At 44.2% G+C, this 13674-nt stretch overlaps 1 protein-coding gene across 1 annotated transcript in view; it reads right to left on the bottom strand.

The window, feature by feature from the left end:
- The window catches only part of MYO7A (myosin VIIA), a 60997-nt gene extending 49244 nt beyond the window's left edge, over positions 1–11753 (bottom strand). Inside the window, exons 1-5 of the mRNA XM_066341223.1 lie at positions 11205–11753; positions 8003–8116; positions 6825–6977; positions 3866–3883; positions 893–1077 (exon numbers count right to left, since the gene is read on the bottom strand). Of these exons, the coding sequence (XP_066197320.1) occupies positions 893–1077; positions 3866–3883; positions 6825–6977; positions 8003–8116; positions 11205–11336 (602 nt within the window). The 5' untranslated portion in view covers positions 11337–11753. The remainder of the gene's footprint in view (positions 1–892; positions 1078–3865; positions 3884–6824; positions 6978–8002; positions 8117–11204) is intronic.
- Between the last annotated feature and the right edge of the window lie 1921 nt (positions 11754–13674).

Genomic DNA, 13674 nt, shown 5'->3' with positions numbered 1-13674 from the left:
TTATCTTGTGAAGGGGCTGGGCAGAAATATTTGGGTGAGTCTATGGCATGTCTGATACAGGGGGCAGCCAAAATAAGTGACTGAAACAGACCTTCCTGACATTGAGTATCCAACCCTGCCCTCATGGGCAAATTGTTTAACTTTTGAGGCCACTGGCACACTGCATTGACTCCCCTATAGGCCCTACATGATGCTTTTTTAGACCAGCAAAAAAAGCCTTACTGAATGGCCTTTTCAGACTCCTGTATCTGAAAGACTGCACACAGGATGTTCCAGAGTTATGGGGTTTTATTCAATGAAACTTAGGCTAGGCATGCCTTGGGGAAAAGGGTGCCTCAAATGAAAAAGACCGTGGGTTCAGAATTTATAGGATCATGTTGGAGAGCTGAGGACATCAAATCTGGCTCATATCACCATCTGGGACAGATACAGGAGGGAACTACACCCATTATACTATGACCAGGCACTCCTTGGTGCCCAAGGTTGATTGGTCCAGAGCAGTGCCATGCCTGGAGACACTGCTCAGGAGTGTGAATGACCACAGGTCCAGTGACCAAGCTTGTCCCTGACCCTTCCTTGTGCAGAAAGTATCCATGTTTGCATTTTTGATGGCTGTAGAAATACTGAGCTTGAATTTAAAAGTGGAGGTTAAAAATGAATATGAGATCTATTGGGTTGTAAGGGTAAATACTGAAGTATTGATAAAGCACCTTTACTAGGAAAAGGGTGATTGTGAACAGAGACCTCCACTGCACTAGGCATATGTAGATGGAAGACATAGTCAGCCATTCAATGTCTGATTCTATCTGACAAGCTGTTCCAAATCAAGCATGTTGCATCTGCTCAGCATCTGCTTTCAGGATATGGCACATTTGGAATCTCAGGAACTCACCTTATGATACAACACTGGTCCTTGTTGTTGCGCTGCATGTTGAAGTAGCAGTTGTCAGCAATTGCAAAGATGTGTGGTGGCATCTCACCAATCTTTTTGTTGGTGTAGAGGCGTATCTGCTCAGGTGAGTAGATGGGTAGGAGCTGGTACGGATTCACTGCCACCAGTATTGAACCAGTGTATGTCTGGAGGAGAAGCACATCAAGGTTTATGTGAGGTTTCAGTGAGGTGCAGCTGAGAGACTTTGGAGCTTGGATGGGATCTGGATGGAGGCCAGAAAAATCAAGGCTTTTTAAAAGCTGGATGAAAGATGATGCTCAAGTCAGAGATGCTTGCAGACAGAGCCTGGAGCAAAATGGGAACAGAAGTCCCAAAATACCCAAATCAGTTCATATTCAGCCTCGCTCATGCACAGCATGGTTTCAAGCCTTAATACATATTTTGTATGCTCTCAGTTAAGATTCAGAGTCTTAAGAGAAGCTCATATTTGCAAAAATATCACCAGAGCCAGCATATATCCATACACATCTATTGCATTGCATGTACATTGAGAAACCATAGATGAAAGAAACCTGACAACCATTCCCATATCTCAAGGCAGGACCAGCTGGATCTAAACCATTCTGACAGACGAATATCTAACCTGTTTTTATCAATCCACAGCAGCTGCTGAATTTCCCTCTGCAATGCATTCTTCTCTACCATCTCTGCCTAACCAAATATCTCCATACTTCAGTTTAAACCTTGTCCTGTGCAGATAAATATTGCCCACAAAGTCCTGACATATCTCTCCCTTCTCATCCGTTTCTGAAATTTTGTAAAGGGCCTTTGGTCCAGCTGTCCTGGGTCTTGGGTAGCAAACTCCTCTGTAATATCTTGCTCATTCATTTCTGCCCTTCCAGAAGCTCTTTCTCTCAAGCCTCTCATCAAAGGACTCACGAACTTTGTTATCTTCCTCAGATGCAGTGCTGAGGTTATGAGGTTTGGCCGCATCCCAAGCTCAAGGCAGAGAAAAAGGATCTCCTTTCCCCTGTTTCATCTGTCTAAAAGTCAGTGTCTAGAGCAGGTAAGTCAATGGGCCTCCACCTTGGGTTAGCCAAGGGGCATGAGATGAAGGTTACTTTCACTCTGTGACTTCAAAGAATTCAAGTCACTTTCTCTAGGTTAATTTTTAGCAACTGAAGTTACAAGACTCACTTACTCTTACCTTACCTTCCTGTTGGAACCAGCTGTGAGACGTGCCTCCATTACTGCATATATTTTTTTAGGAAACAAAATAAGAAATTTCAACATTCATATAATCCTTATGGGTTCTCATCTGCATGGCCTAAACCAGTAAGGCTTTAGCAGAAAGCAGCAAAGTGGCACAGCCAAGTATGCTTGTGAGACAGAAGAAATTGCCACCATCTAGGCAAAACCTGCCACCAGCTCAGGCTTCCTGAAGGCAGCCAGTAGGTGGCAACTGTGTCCCATAGTAGGGATGATGAAAGCCATTAGGGGCTCCTCACCTTCCAGTCTCATGGCCAACACAAGAGAGCAACTTTCAGTTCAGTCCCATGTGAGGTTTGACTTTACAGTGGTAACTGAGAAAGGACACAATACTCTTCTCTGTAACAGGGGATTATGTGCCAGTAAGGGAAAATAAGTTCTTTGAGCTCCAGAACAATGTTGTCACTTCAAAGAGTAGAAATTGGCTGTGAAAGCATGTAGACTGGATTTTAGAAGAAGAAGGCATTGAAATAAGGGAGCAGAGACATCCCAGAGAAGCCTTCAAAGGCAACAGAACAGGTTACTTCAGTGCTCAGAGGAGAAGGGAGCTCAGTTTCTGAATGGGATTATGACACCAACATCCCTAATGAAGACTCCTTTGAGCACTAGCTGAGATATTTGAAAAACTCTTTTCCTCTTTACAATTTATCCCAGGTTAATTTTAGAGACATTTAAAAATCTAACTCCTTTCAAAGGTTTCTGAAAGCCATGCATTTCAGTCACACTGGTCTGCCCAGCCACAAATGCAAACAGAGAGGCTTTTAAAGGTGTTAACCATTAGGAATGCTTTCTGGATGCTCTCACTGACCCTTCCCTTGTGATCCACAAAGCACTTTGTCAGCATGAACTCTTGTACTATTGCTTGTTTTCGTAGGTCATTCCTAGTTGATAAATAATCACAATTTGCCCAATTCTCACAGCTGACAGAAGGCAAAACTTTGTTCACTCTGTTGATGAGGGGGCAAAGGGCACTTCCAAGGAAATAGTAGCTCACTGGTTTCTATTGCTGGGTGATGTCAAAGCCCTTTTCTATTGGAAAAATAAAGCTTTACTGAGAGCAGGGACTCTGCCATAGCTGACCACAGGAACCGCATCTCACAGCAAATTCATTACTGCCTGCATGACCTACATTTTAATTAGCCCCAAACAAATCCTTTCTGAGCCTGCTTCCCTCGCTACCCAGAACACTATAGCTGACTTCATCTGGATTGTCATAGGGTTAAAGCTCTACCAAACATTACTGCATTCTGGCAGCCCTTAGAGAGCAGCAGCAAGCACTGGTTTCATCTGCAGATACAGAGATTTAACCTCACAAGTCCAAACTCCCCACTAGACTCTCTTGCTATTCAGCACAGTTTCTCTTGCTGTGTGCAAGCTAAACCTTGGGCAAGAAGCCCTTGTTGAAGTTTTTCATATTTCATTGCAGACATTTCTTTCCTTCAAGTTAAGGTCACTATTGAGAAACACTTAAAGCTTTAACCCCATTCACAGGCTGGGAATTTTCCAGCTCTGGGAAGGTGTCACAACTTCACCATGTGGGTCAAGCTCTGCACCAAAGCAGATAGATGCTCTCAATGCATTTATGAAGCAGCAGCAATGGTGGTGTAAAAGTAAATGAGAATGCCAAAATGGTGAACAGAAAAAGGTGATCCAGTGGAAGGCATGACAGCAATTGCAAATGACGTTGTGAAGCGTCATACTCACCCTCCCGCCGCAGTTTGTCTTATGAGTAAAATGTGAGGGAGAAGAAAAAGGGAAATTATATTTTATTAGAGCAGAACTACATCCTCCACAAAGCTAAGGACATGAAGAAACAAGAGGAATTGAAGTCCCATTGGAAAAGTAATCATCTACTCAGCAGACTCTGAAATCCTTTCAAGCAGTAAAACTTCAATACCTTTAAGACAGTGCTAATTATACCACAGAAGAAAACCACCTCAGAGGACTAGGTGTCCCCTGCATACATGGCATCCATATGGTACCTTGGCTTTGCAAAAACTGTCATCAATACTCACCACATCCGACACAAATCACTTCTCCTAGTGCCATCACTCTTAATATCTGAGATCTAAGGTTGGGCTCCTGAGCCTCCAACTACACATCTGTAGACAGAAGTGGTTTGCATACCTCTCTATCAAGCTATGCACTCTGTCATTTTAGGAGTGTCATTCTGATTTTTAGATTGCACTCATTGCTGTGGTGTTTTCTGGGCTGGCACTCTAAAGCCATTAGTGGTGTGGAGCAATCAAGACACAGTAACCTGGAACCTCTGTGATGCAAATGTCTTTGTGGGATGTGGTCATCCCTTAGGCAGGAACTCTGCAGGACACACTGCACTGTCACCATCGGACCAGAAGAACTTGTAGAGAAACTGATGTGGTTATTGTGTCACTTCAGCCCAAATCACCATCCACACTCACCTCCCGGCTAAAAGCTTCCCTTTGCATCAGCCCTTATTAGGATGATGTTGCCAAACAACACTTTGCCCAGTGCTTGTTTGTGTTCCTAATCTGGCTGCATGCCTGTGAATAGCTTGGCAAGGGAACTCAGAGACAGAACTTTTTTGAAGGACCTTGGTGTATTCATAGGCAATCTGATGATACTGTACACACAGGATTGTATCTGAAGACCTCTGGTTACTTGGAGAGGCAACAGGCACTTGCTGGATAACATAGGTGCCCCAAAATAGACACATAGACACCACTGAAAAAGTATCCAACACGATCCAAACTTTCTCAGAGAGAGTGGCAGGAATCCACTTTGTGTCACTGCAGGGTGCCCACAAGCAGGGGAAAAAGGGGCAATGCTCAATGGGTAAATTCAAATTCCTTGAATGAGCCAATCAGCTACAAATTATTGGCCATCTGTACTTCTTGGGTGGCATTCAGGTTTCTTGAATGAGTACTGCACCTAACCTTGAAGATTGAAGTGCTCTGAGCTGGGGTAGGTTGGACTGTAGACCTCCAGCCTAAAATCTTCTTCCAACATAAATTCCTCTATGATATCCAAGCTCCAGTCAGCTCTAAAGCATCTGAGAGGCACTTCTGTTTGCATAGCTGGAAGGCAATCTTGTCTCTGTTGGCTCTATTCACACCTCTAGTGACTGCCATGGATGCTCATGGAGACTCCATATCAAGTGTGAATTTGGTCTGTTAACTTGCTAGTTTATAAATATAAATGGCAAGAAATTTTAATTGTAAAGAGAGAATTCTGTTCATCTAATGTGGGAATAATTTTCTGGTTATACTTTTTTTGTCAAAACTGACAGTACAGGGGACTTAGGCATCATGCACAACAAATAAAGTGTCTGAGTGAGAGATGCATTTGGAGGTCTCTACTCTCCTCCAAGATTTGGGGACTTAAGGGTGCCTTTTCAGCACCCATGTCTTCTTCCTCCAGGACTGGACTCCATCTCTGAAAGAAGAGATGGATATCTCCCAGAAAGGAGCTGTCAATCATATGAACAGCCTGCGCAACAGAGTGGTGTCTTCTCCATCACTGCCCAGCCCTAATCCAAAACCATTTTATCAAAAAGTGCTGGACATCAAGCAGTGATGTACAAATAGACTTGATAGATTAAATCCCACCTATACTTTGTTAGCTTATTTTATCTGTGAAGTCTGTCCTGCAATTCCCTCCGGCCTGAAAATCAAGTAGTCTCCAGAGCCTTTTAGAAATTAGATGACCAGGAGGTTCTGACAAGGCCTCCAAAGGCATGGCAGACACTTATCTGAGTATCCGAAAACTGTAGGATTTAAGAGTAATAGCAAATTTTCTGTATTTGCAGAGGGTGTTTGAGTACATTATCTAGCAGCAAACACATGTGCACTCTGAATTTCTGTCTGAAGAATGTGCAGAAGACTACACAACATAGAGAACACTGATAAAACAAGAACAGAAACGTGAATGCTGACTCCTGTCCTGCTGGGATGGGGGGTGGCCTTTTGGCTGTTCTGGCTGACCCCCTGTAAACCCCTCAACCTGTGAACATCTCCTTGTGTTGGCAAGGCTGCATTGGGTCCACTGGGCATGCCATGACTGAGCTAACCTAAGGAAAGACACTGCTGTCCTCAGAGAGCAACTGCCAGGATCCCAGGCAATCCAGGGATAATAAGCCATGAACACAGACTGGGAAGCTTTTTTAGAGGTGTTCTGGGAGTCGTTCACTTCTTTGCTCCCAGTTATTTCATGCGTGCCCCTCCATCCTTTCTCCTGTGCTTCCACCTTCAGCAGTGGTTGTCTTCACCCCCTTGGGTTAAATAAGTAAATAGTTCAGGGGGAGAGGGCAGAAGGGTCATTCAGCAAGTAGTTTACACCACCATAGAAGTTTTTGCTTTAGGATGGCTACAGCATGCTCATGGCCTGGGTTGAACTGGTTATTCTGTGTGCAGAAAGCTAATGCACATGCCCAAAACTTCTACAGGAGTGGGACAGCAAGGTGGTGTGGACTTTGCCCATCACCTAAGTGATGGGGTCTTTCACTGGGGCATCTGAAGCTCTGCAATGTTCTCCAAAGTCAGAAGCCCTTCACCATCTGGGACAAGGTGAAGGTAGAAACCCAAATGGTCCATTAAATCAGGGCTCCCCCCAGCACGGGCTCCCCAGAGCTAAGGAGAGCAGGGGGTGGAGTGCAGAACCAGAGGTGGAGAGGAGGTGGACTCACATAGATGAGGTGCTCCCGATAGCGAATCAGCAGGTTCCTGAGAATTCCGGCCTCGTTCAGGTCCCCCAGGCGGATCATGTCCTCTACACCATGGATGGAGGTGGGGTGCATGGGTTTGATGTGGCTGGCATTCTGTGGGGAAATCCAGTGCTCCTGGGAAAAGAGCAAGGCCACAGAAAGGTAAGTCAAATGAGAGACCACTTGGATAAAAGACACAAACAGCCCACCCCAAAGAGAAGGACCAGACAGAAACACATACACAAGAGATCATCAGCACATGTGCCACAGCTTCTATTCCTGGGACAAGGCAGTGATGGATTTCAAAGATTTGTAACAGAAGAAGGAAAACATCTTTTTATTGGAGTCCTATTGGAGCAACAAGAGACAGGAGACACAAGCCATCCTGCCAGGAGCCTCCGCCAGGGCAACATGATCATCCAGCACATCAGGGGAGTTTATAGCAAATAGCAGATCTGCCCTCCTCTTCACAAATGCATTTTCACATCACTGGTTTACCCTCTGACACAAAATAATATTGAACAGAGAGAAGATGATTTAGAAAAGGAGAAAGGGATGGACAGAGGTGGCAAAATCATACTTTTATTGGCAGTGGTATTTAGACACACCACTTCTAAAGGCTTCAAAAGTCACTACAAATTGCCCATACGGACCCTGCCAAAGCAAATCTCTATTACCCTTTAAGGGAGTGCAAGAAAAAAAAAAAAAAAAAAAAAAAAAAAAAAAAAAAAAAAAAAAAAGAAGAAGAACAGAGAACCACCTTGATACAGACCTTACTCTAAAATAGCCACCACCGCACAAAAATAGAGGTAGCAAACTGAAAGAGAACCAGTGTTTGGGCACATCAGGTATTGGTGGAAGGACTGGATAACAACAGAAGAACATCAGGTTGAGGTGGGTTTGCTCAAATAAGTACCTAAATGTATTTTGTGAGTTTCTGCTATCATTGTTTTCAAGAAGGTCCTCAGTTTCGCACTCCCAGTACAGCCACAAAAACAGGGACACAACATTGTCTTGTCTACAAATAGAAAACTATGGCACAGTCGATTCCCGAGGACATATGGGAGGTCCATAACAAAGTTGATTATCATGGCCCTGGGACCCCTGGCCTAGCAAGGCCACAGAGCTGAGGAAGGGACAACACAAGCCTTTGTACGTACATTGCCTTCATCATCCACGACCTGGATCTGTCCAGAGTCACACAGTTTAACCACCGCTCCAATGGGGACATCGAATTCCCGTCCGGTTTTGAGGTCCATCCACACATAATCCCCCTGGAACCAAAGACAGCATAGTTACACTCAGTGCTGCAGGGAGTTCAGCATCCCTTGGGATACAAGTTGTTGATGTTTTGTACCCAAGTCATTAGCACAAGTCAAATGACTTCCCTTGCAAACCTCAAACCGCCCCTTTTCCTACACAGAGGCTCAGGAAAGCAGATGCTTTGCATGTGGCACTTGGGGATGTGGTTTAGTGGTGAACATGCTGGTGGTGGGTAAATGGTTGGGCTTGAAGATCTTGGAAGTCTCTTCCAACCTTAACGATTCCATGACTCTGTGAAATCCCCCGCAAGGTGCCAGAAACAGGACATGGTCCACACAGCGTATGGACCTGACTCTCTGCTGTCCCACTGCCCTACCTCTCAAGAGCTTCTCAAGCTCATGAGCGGTTGTTGGAAACAGAGTAGTTACAGAACAGTGATACAGGTAGAAAAACCCACCCAGGTAGAGTTTTTTCTCTGTGTAATGTACAAATCTAGGAAGTCACATTTAGGGGATGGTTTTGAGCTCTGCTAAGCCTTATCTGGAGGCTTGTGGCACCCTTCTTACCTGCAGATAACCACTATCAAATATTCCTTGGAGACTGCTGAAAAGGGAATGACTGAAGATGGGTTAAGAACATAAACAGAGAAGCAGATATATGTTCTTCTTCAGGAGTTCTTCCAGCAACAGCAATGTGTAGGTGGACTGTTTGTATTTAATAATTCTCAGTGGATTTTATCTGCTGTGAGCACTTCCATTTGAGTCCTGAAGCTGTGCAAAGTTTTAGCATCCATAATCCCAAAAGGCTGTGTCCTTTTACATGTTTCAAATGTTTTATCTCCTTCATTTCAGACCTCTGTGTTTTCATTTTGAAAGACACAGCAAACAGTTGACCCCTATCCACTCACTTCATGTCACTACTGATCCTATACACCTTTGTCAGTCCTGCTGGGCAGGGACTATCTGCTCATCAGATCTGTGGATATTAAATTACTCAAATGCAAAAAGCTTTTAAAGAAGCTGTTTTCCTCAATACAAAAGCAAACTCCAAAATAACTACAAACTAAAGCCCCAAGCAGGACCCACACTGGAACAAAGCAGAATTGTGTCCCACCCCTGTTCTCAAGGTAAAAAGGTATTGAAATTGGGAGCAATCTAGTTGTCAGGTGTGTTTTGATTCATGCAGCTGAGATTAATGCTGTGGACTTGTGGCCCCACCTAACACCACATTCTTGGGGACCAGCTCCACTTGTACCTATTAAGCGTGATGCAAATGCTGTATCTACCTTTTGAAGTCCTGAAAAACTGCTGAGAGAGGGAGAATCAGGATGTATCACTTTGCATGTGCTTTGATATAACCCCTTTCCTGAGTATCCACTATCAACCATTTCTGTGGACAGGGCATATTTATAGATTTGGTTTGGCCTAATCGGCTGCTAAACAATGTTCATCTCTGTGCTGGGCGGTGGGAACGGGACTCATCATCATCCAAGTCATCGTTCCCCAAGATTTCCAAGAGCCACAAACCTGAGAGTACCACATGGATGTAAGATTACATGCAGGGACCCACACACAGAGAAACTACACAACAGGAATTCCCAGCCATTTTGTGGCAGACTACCCTTGGCAGCTGCTCACTAGGTTTCCACTAGGATATCAGCAAAGTCATCCTGCTTTCTTGGAGCTCAGGATCCAGTCCTTAGTTTGGGTTTTTATTTCCTCAGAGGGTTGTAGTACAGCACTAAGTATCTTTATCCAGCTCATAAAAAAATAATATTAATATATTTTTCTCATTAACTGTCTTATCCTCATATCTCATAACTGTTAAAAAGGCAAAAAAAATCACAAGCAATGAAGGCAGTGTCAGGAGCAGATACGTTATAAATCTATTTATATTAATATTTATTTTTTAGTTCCTTTGATGCAAGACTCTGAAAGCATTTCAGAATGTTCAGCACTGTTATCCTCTCTGCATCACTGGGCAAATTCATGCACACAGTGGGTAACCTGATCAAGGTGTCAGCAAGAGACGAGCCAGCTTGCTCAGTTTCTGCTCAGCAGAAAACCTTTGCAACACCTTAGTGGCTCTGTAAAAATTGCTCTTGATCAAAAATCCAAGAATCATAATGCTATTTTTTTTTAAAAAACCTCCTCTAATATCGAGTAGCTGTAAAAGCAGCCTGCTTCATATGGCGTATTACCACACAGCTGAGATAAAAGGCAGTCTACCCTCCCCAAGGTAAATTGATATTCTGCTACCACTAAGACAACTTCTGTGCTTTGTCTGCCTAATGCACAGAGTGCTCATCCCCTCAAACTGCTCTTTTTAAACCCATTAAATTGCAGTTCTTAATACTGGTGAAAAAATCTTATGGGATGGGCTAAGCTGGTAAGCTCAGGAAGGTCAGGGGGGGTTATAAAATAACATCACTTATTAAGAGTGCCGACCTATTTCCTTTTCTGACTTTAATCAATTTCATATAAACCCCATGGAAGCCAGTTACATTCCTTCTGCTGAAGCAATCACCTTCGGATCAGCCCCAAGCCCAGCAGATATATTGGGGATTTCAGGGCAAATCGGGGTGATTCACGCATTTACCAGCTCTGGCTTGTGAGTTGCATAACCTGCCTCATGCCTACACTGGTGCAGTTTATTTCCCAAAATACATGACAGAATACTGGAGAAGAGAGAATACCACCAGATCCTTTACAGTACCAACATGGTCACCCTCTTCCTCCTCAATGCAGCCAGTGGGTTTTAGTATTCTTCCAAACTAGAAAAATCTTCCAAATTGCTCTGGGGCAGACCCTCAGGACCTCACAAACTGGGGGCAGTGACAACCAAACAGTGGTGCAAGAGGAGGAAACATCACACACAGATCCACACAATTCACAAAGAGGATCTTTAGGAGGAGCTTCCAAATGTGAAGAGCAAGAAGGTTGCACTGCGGGGGAGCTACAGTGCTTGGGGGGGCAGACAAAGGAGGAAGGTGAGAGAAGCTGACACAAGCAGTACAAGGATCCCATCAACAGCAAGAGAGATTTCAAAGCAGCCTGAAAGCTTCCAGCCATGCTCAGGGCTTGGGACCCCCTATCTTACCGCTAACATGGTCGTGGGCTTCAGGACCTGGTTGACATTGCGAAGTAGTGTCCATCTGCCCTGGTCTCTCTCCTGATCTTCCACCACCTCAGGGCATGGCTGCACAAAAACGACTTTCTTCTTCTTCAACATCTCCAGAACTTTGCAGTGGTATTTGTCCCTCTCTCTGCTTTCTACATGTATTCCACCATGAATGCCCGAGCACGGTGGCCGGTGTGCTTTAGACCTGCGGTGCGACCATGCCTGCTGCTCGCAGGACACCCTCTGACCTGATTCACAGTATGGCTCTTGGTAAAGATCTTCTCCTAGCAGGAAAATTTCCACGCACCAGCCATGGTCCTCCTCTGGCCAGCTGACATGCTCACTGTATATGACCAGCCCTGCGGGAATCTCAAAGCAAACCGTACAACTTTGCTTCTCTTCACTTAAATTCTTCCAGTCTCTCCAGCAAGGGCTGATATTCAGTTAAGGACCTGACGGACACTGCAACTACCCGTTCTGGAAAAGCAACTGCAGGATTAACAGGAAACCTCTTCATTTCCCCAGGACTTCTCTCTGTTACCTTCCTTTCTTAGTGAAATAATCGTCTGCCAGCTTGAGGACTTTCAGCACAGAACACTCTGGGATACTTATTAATCCACAAATGCAGTCAGTCCCCATGCAACACATGGCATTTAATTAACCTAATACCTTTACATACCAAATTAACCAAAGCGTAGTGGGAACTCAAAACCAGAGGCCATCTGCATTTTCTTTAAACTGATCGCCTTGAGTAGATCCATAGCAACTGAATTTTAAATAATTGAGTGGAAGGTGTTCAGTGCAGCATGGCCTCTGTGCCTATAGGTGAGAGGAGAGCCTGTGCTGTGGGTGAAAATGGGCTCAATACGAGGACCACAGAGATAATGAGGTTGCTCTGACTCCACCTGCCAGCTCCACAGACCCATTTCTGCAATCACTTCTTCTATGTAGGGAGGATGGTTCTAGTAAGGACTAATAGGACCACTGGCCAAAACAGAAGAGCACAAGGCATTTTAAAGTCACCTCAGATTTGCTTTTCTCTTGTCCTATATTAGATACACTTGAAATTTCTCATTTTCATCTAAGAAAGGCTTTTCTGGTCATTTGGAGAATTTCAGACCACTATAGCTTGGCCCAAATTTCTTCCATTAAAATTTTGAATCTGAAGCAGTGCCATTCACAGAGAACAGAGGAATGCATGACTAGATAAAACACTGCAGCTACTAAGATATTTTAATTTATCACTGTTTTAATGCAAAGCTCTACTGATGCCTTGATTCCATGGGGTTTTGAATCAATCTGACCACAAAGAACAGGGCACAGGGACATGGTTTTGGTATTATACAAATACAACTGATTGGTATGCCTGGCAGCGTTAGGTTAATGGTTGGATTCAATGATCTTAGAGGTCTTTTCCAACCTTAATGATTCTGTGATTTTATATGCTTGGAAGAAAGCTTTTTAGATGAAAGAGGGCTTCATAGGTACCCTTCATGGGACACAGTCTCCAAGGGTAACAGCAGGTGATGGCTACATTAAACTCAGAATGAGCTAGTTCTGCTCATCCATTAGCAGCAGCGACAACAGCGAGGCAAGCCTTTGGCCAAAAGGCAGGTGACATTGTAGGCAATAGTTTTAAGCTGTATTACACAGCCCTGGAACAATAAGGTCTATAGTTCTTGTAGCTGTGCAGGGAAAGAAAGGAAGAGATCATGTCTCATGGATAAGAAGCCAGGTGAAGATTAATTAGATGGACGTCCACCAAAGTAGTAAGTACAAATGTATATGAGGCATAACAGCAATGCAGGGAGAAGAGGACAGAGTGAATGTAGCAATTCCAAGGGAGATATCTACCTCCAGCATGACCTGAACACACAGTGCTGTAAATTACTGCAGTTTTGCTCCCCTAGAAAGTAGAAGATAGATGTCAAATCAAAGCTAAAAACAATGAGAAGATCCATGTGGAAGAAAAAGACTGATTAAATATACATAAAGGGACGCACAAGACAGGCTCTTTGGATTTGAGTGGGGTCCTACTGAAGCTCTTTATTCAGCAAAACACCTTTCCTTACTGCTGTGCCACAGAAACTGGAGCAGTGTGGGAGCAGCAGATCCAAGAGAGCAGCTGGAGTATTTATCTCACCTTGCACTGGAGCAGACAAATCCATCATTGCTCAGCCATACCCTGCACCATATTTCTGAGGCTGCATATCCCAGTGTGCTGCCACAGAGTAAGCTAAGGAGCAGAGACTGCAATGATTTGCCCTAGGTAATCCCAGGAATAGAATCCAAAGGACAGATGGGACCCTAGAGAGCTGAATCCTACCTCTGCGGTCCTACTATATGAGTGTGCTTATTTTTCTCCTGGCAATGGGGCTGCTGAAGATCTGTAATTTCACACACTACCACTATATTTTTTGCATTACTCCTCGGCTAGCAGCAGATTTTC

This window comes from Sylvia atricapilla, chromosome 2 (genome assembly GCF_009819655.1).
Source record: "Sylvia atricapilla isolate bSylAtr1 chromosome 2, bSylAtr1.pri, whole genome shotgun sequence".
NCBI lineage: Eukaryota > Metazoa > Chordata > Aves > Passeriformes > Sylviidae > Sylvia > Sylvia atricapilla.
This window is presented reverse-complemented; position numbering and strand designations above follow the sequence as displayed.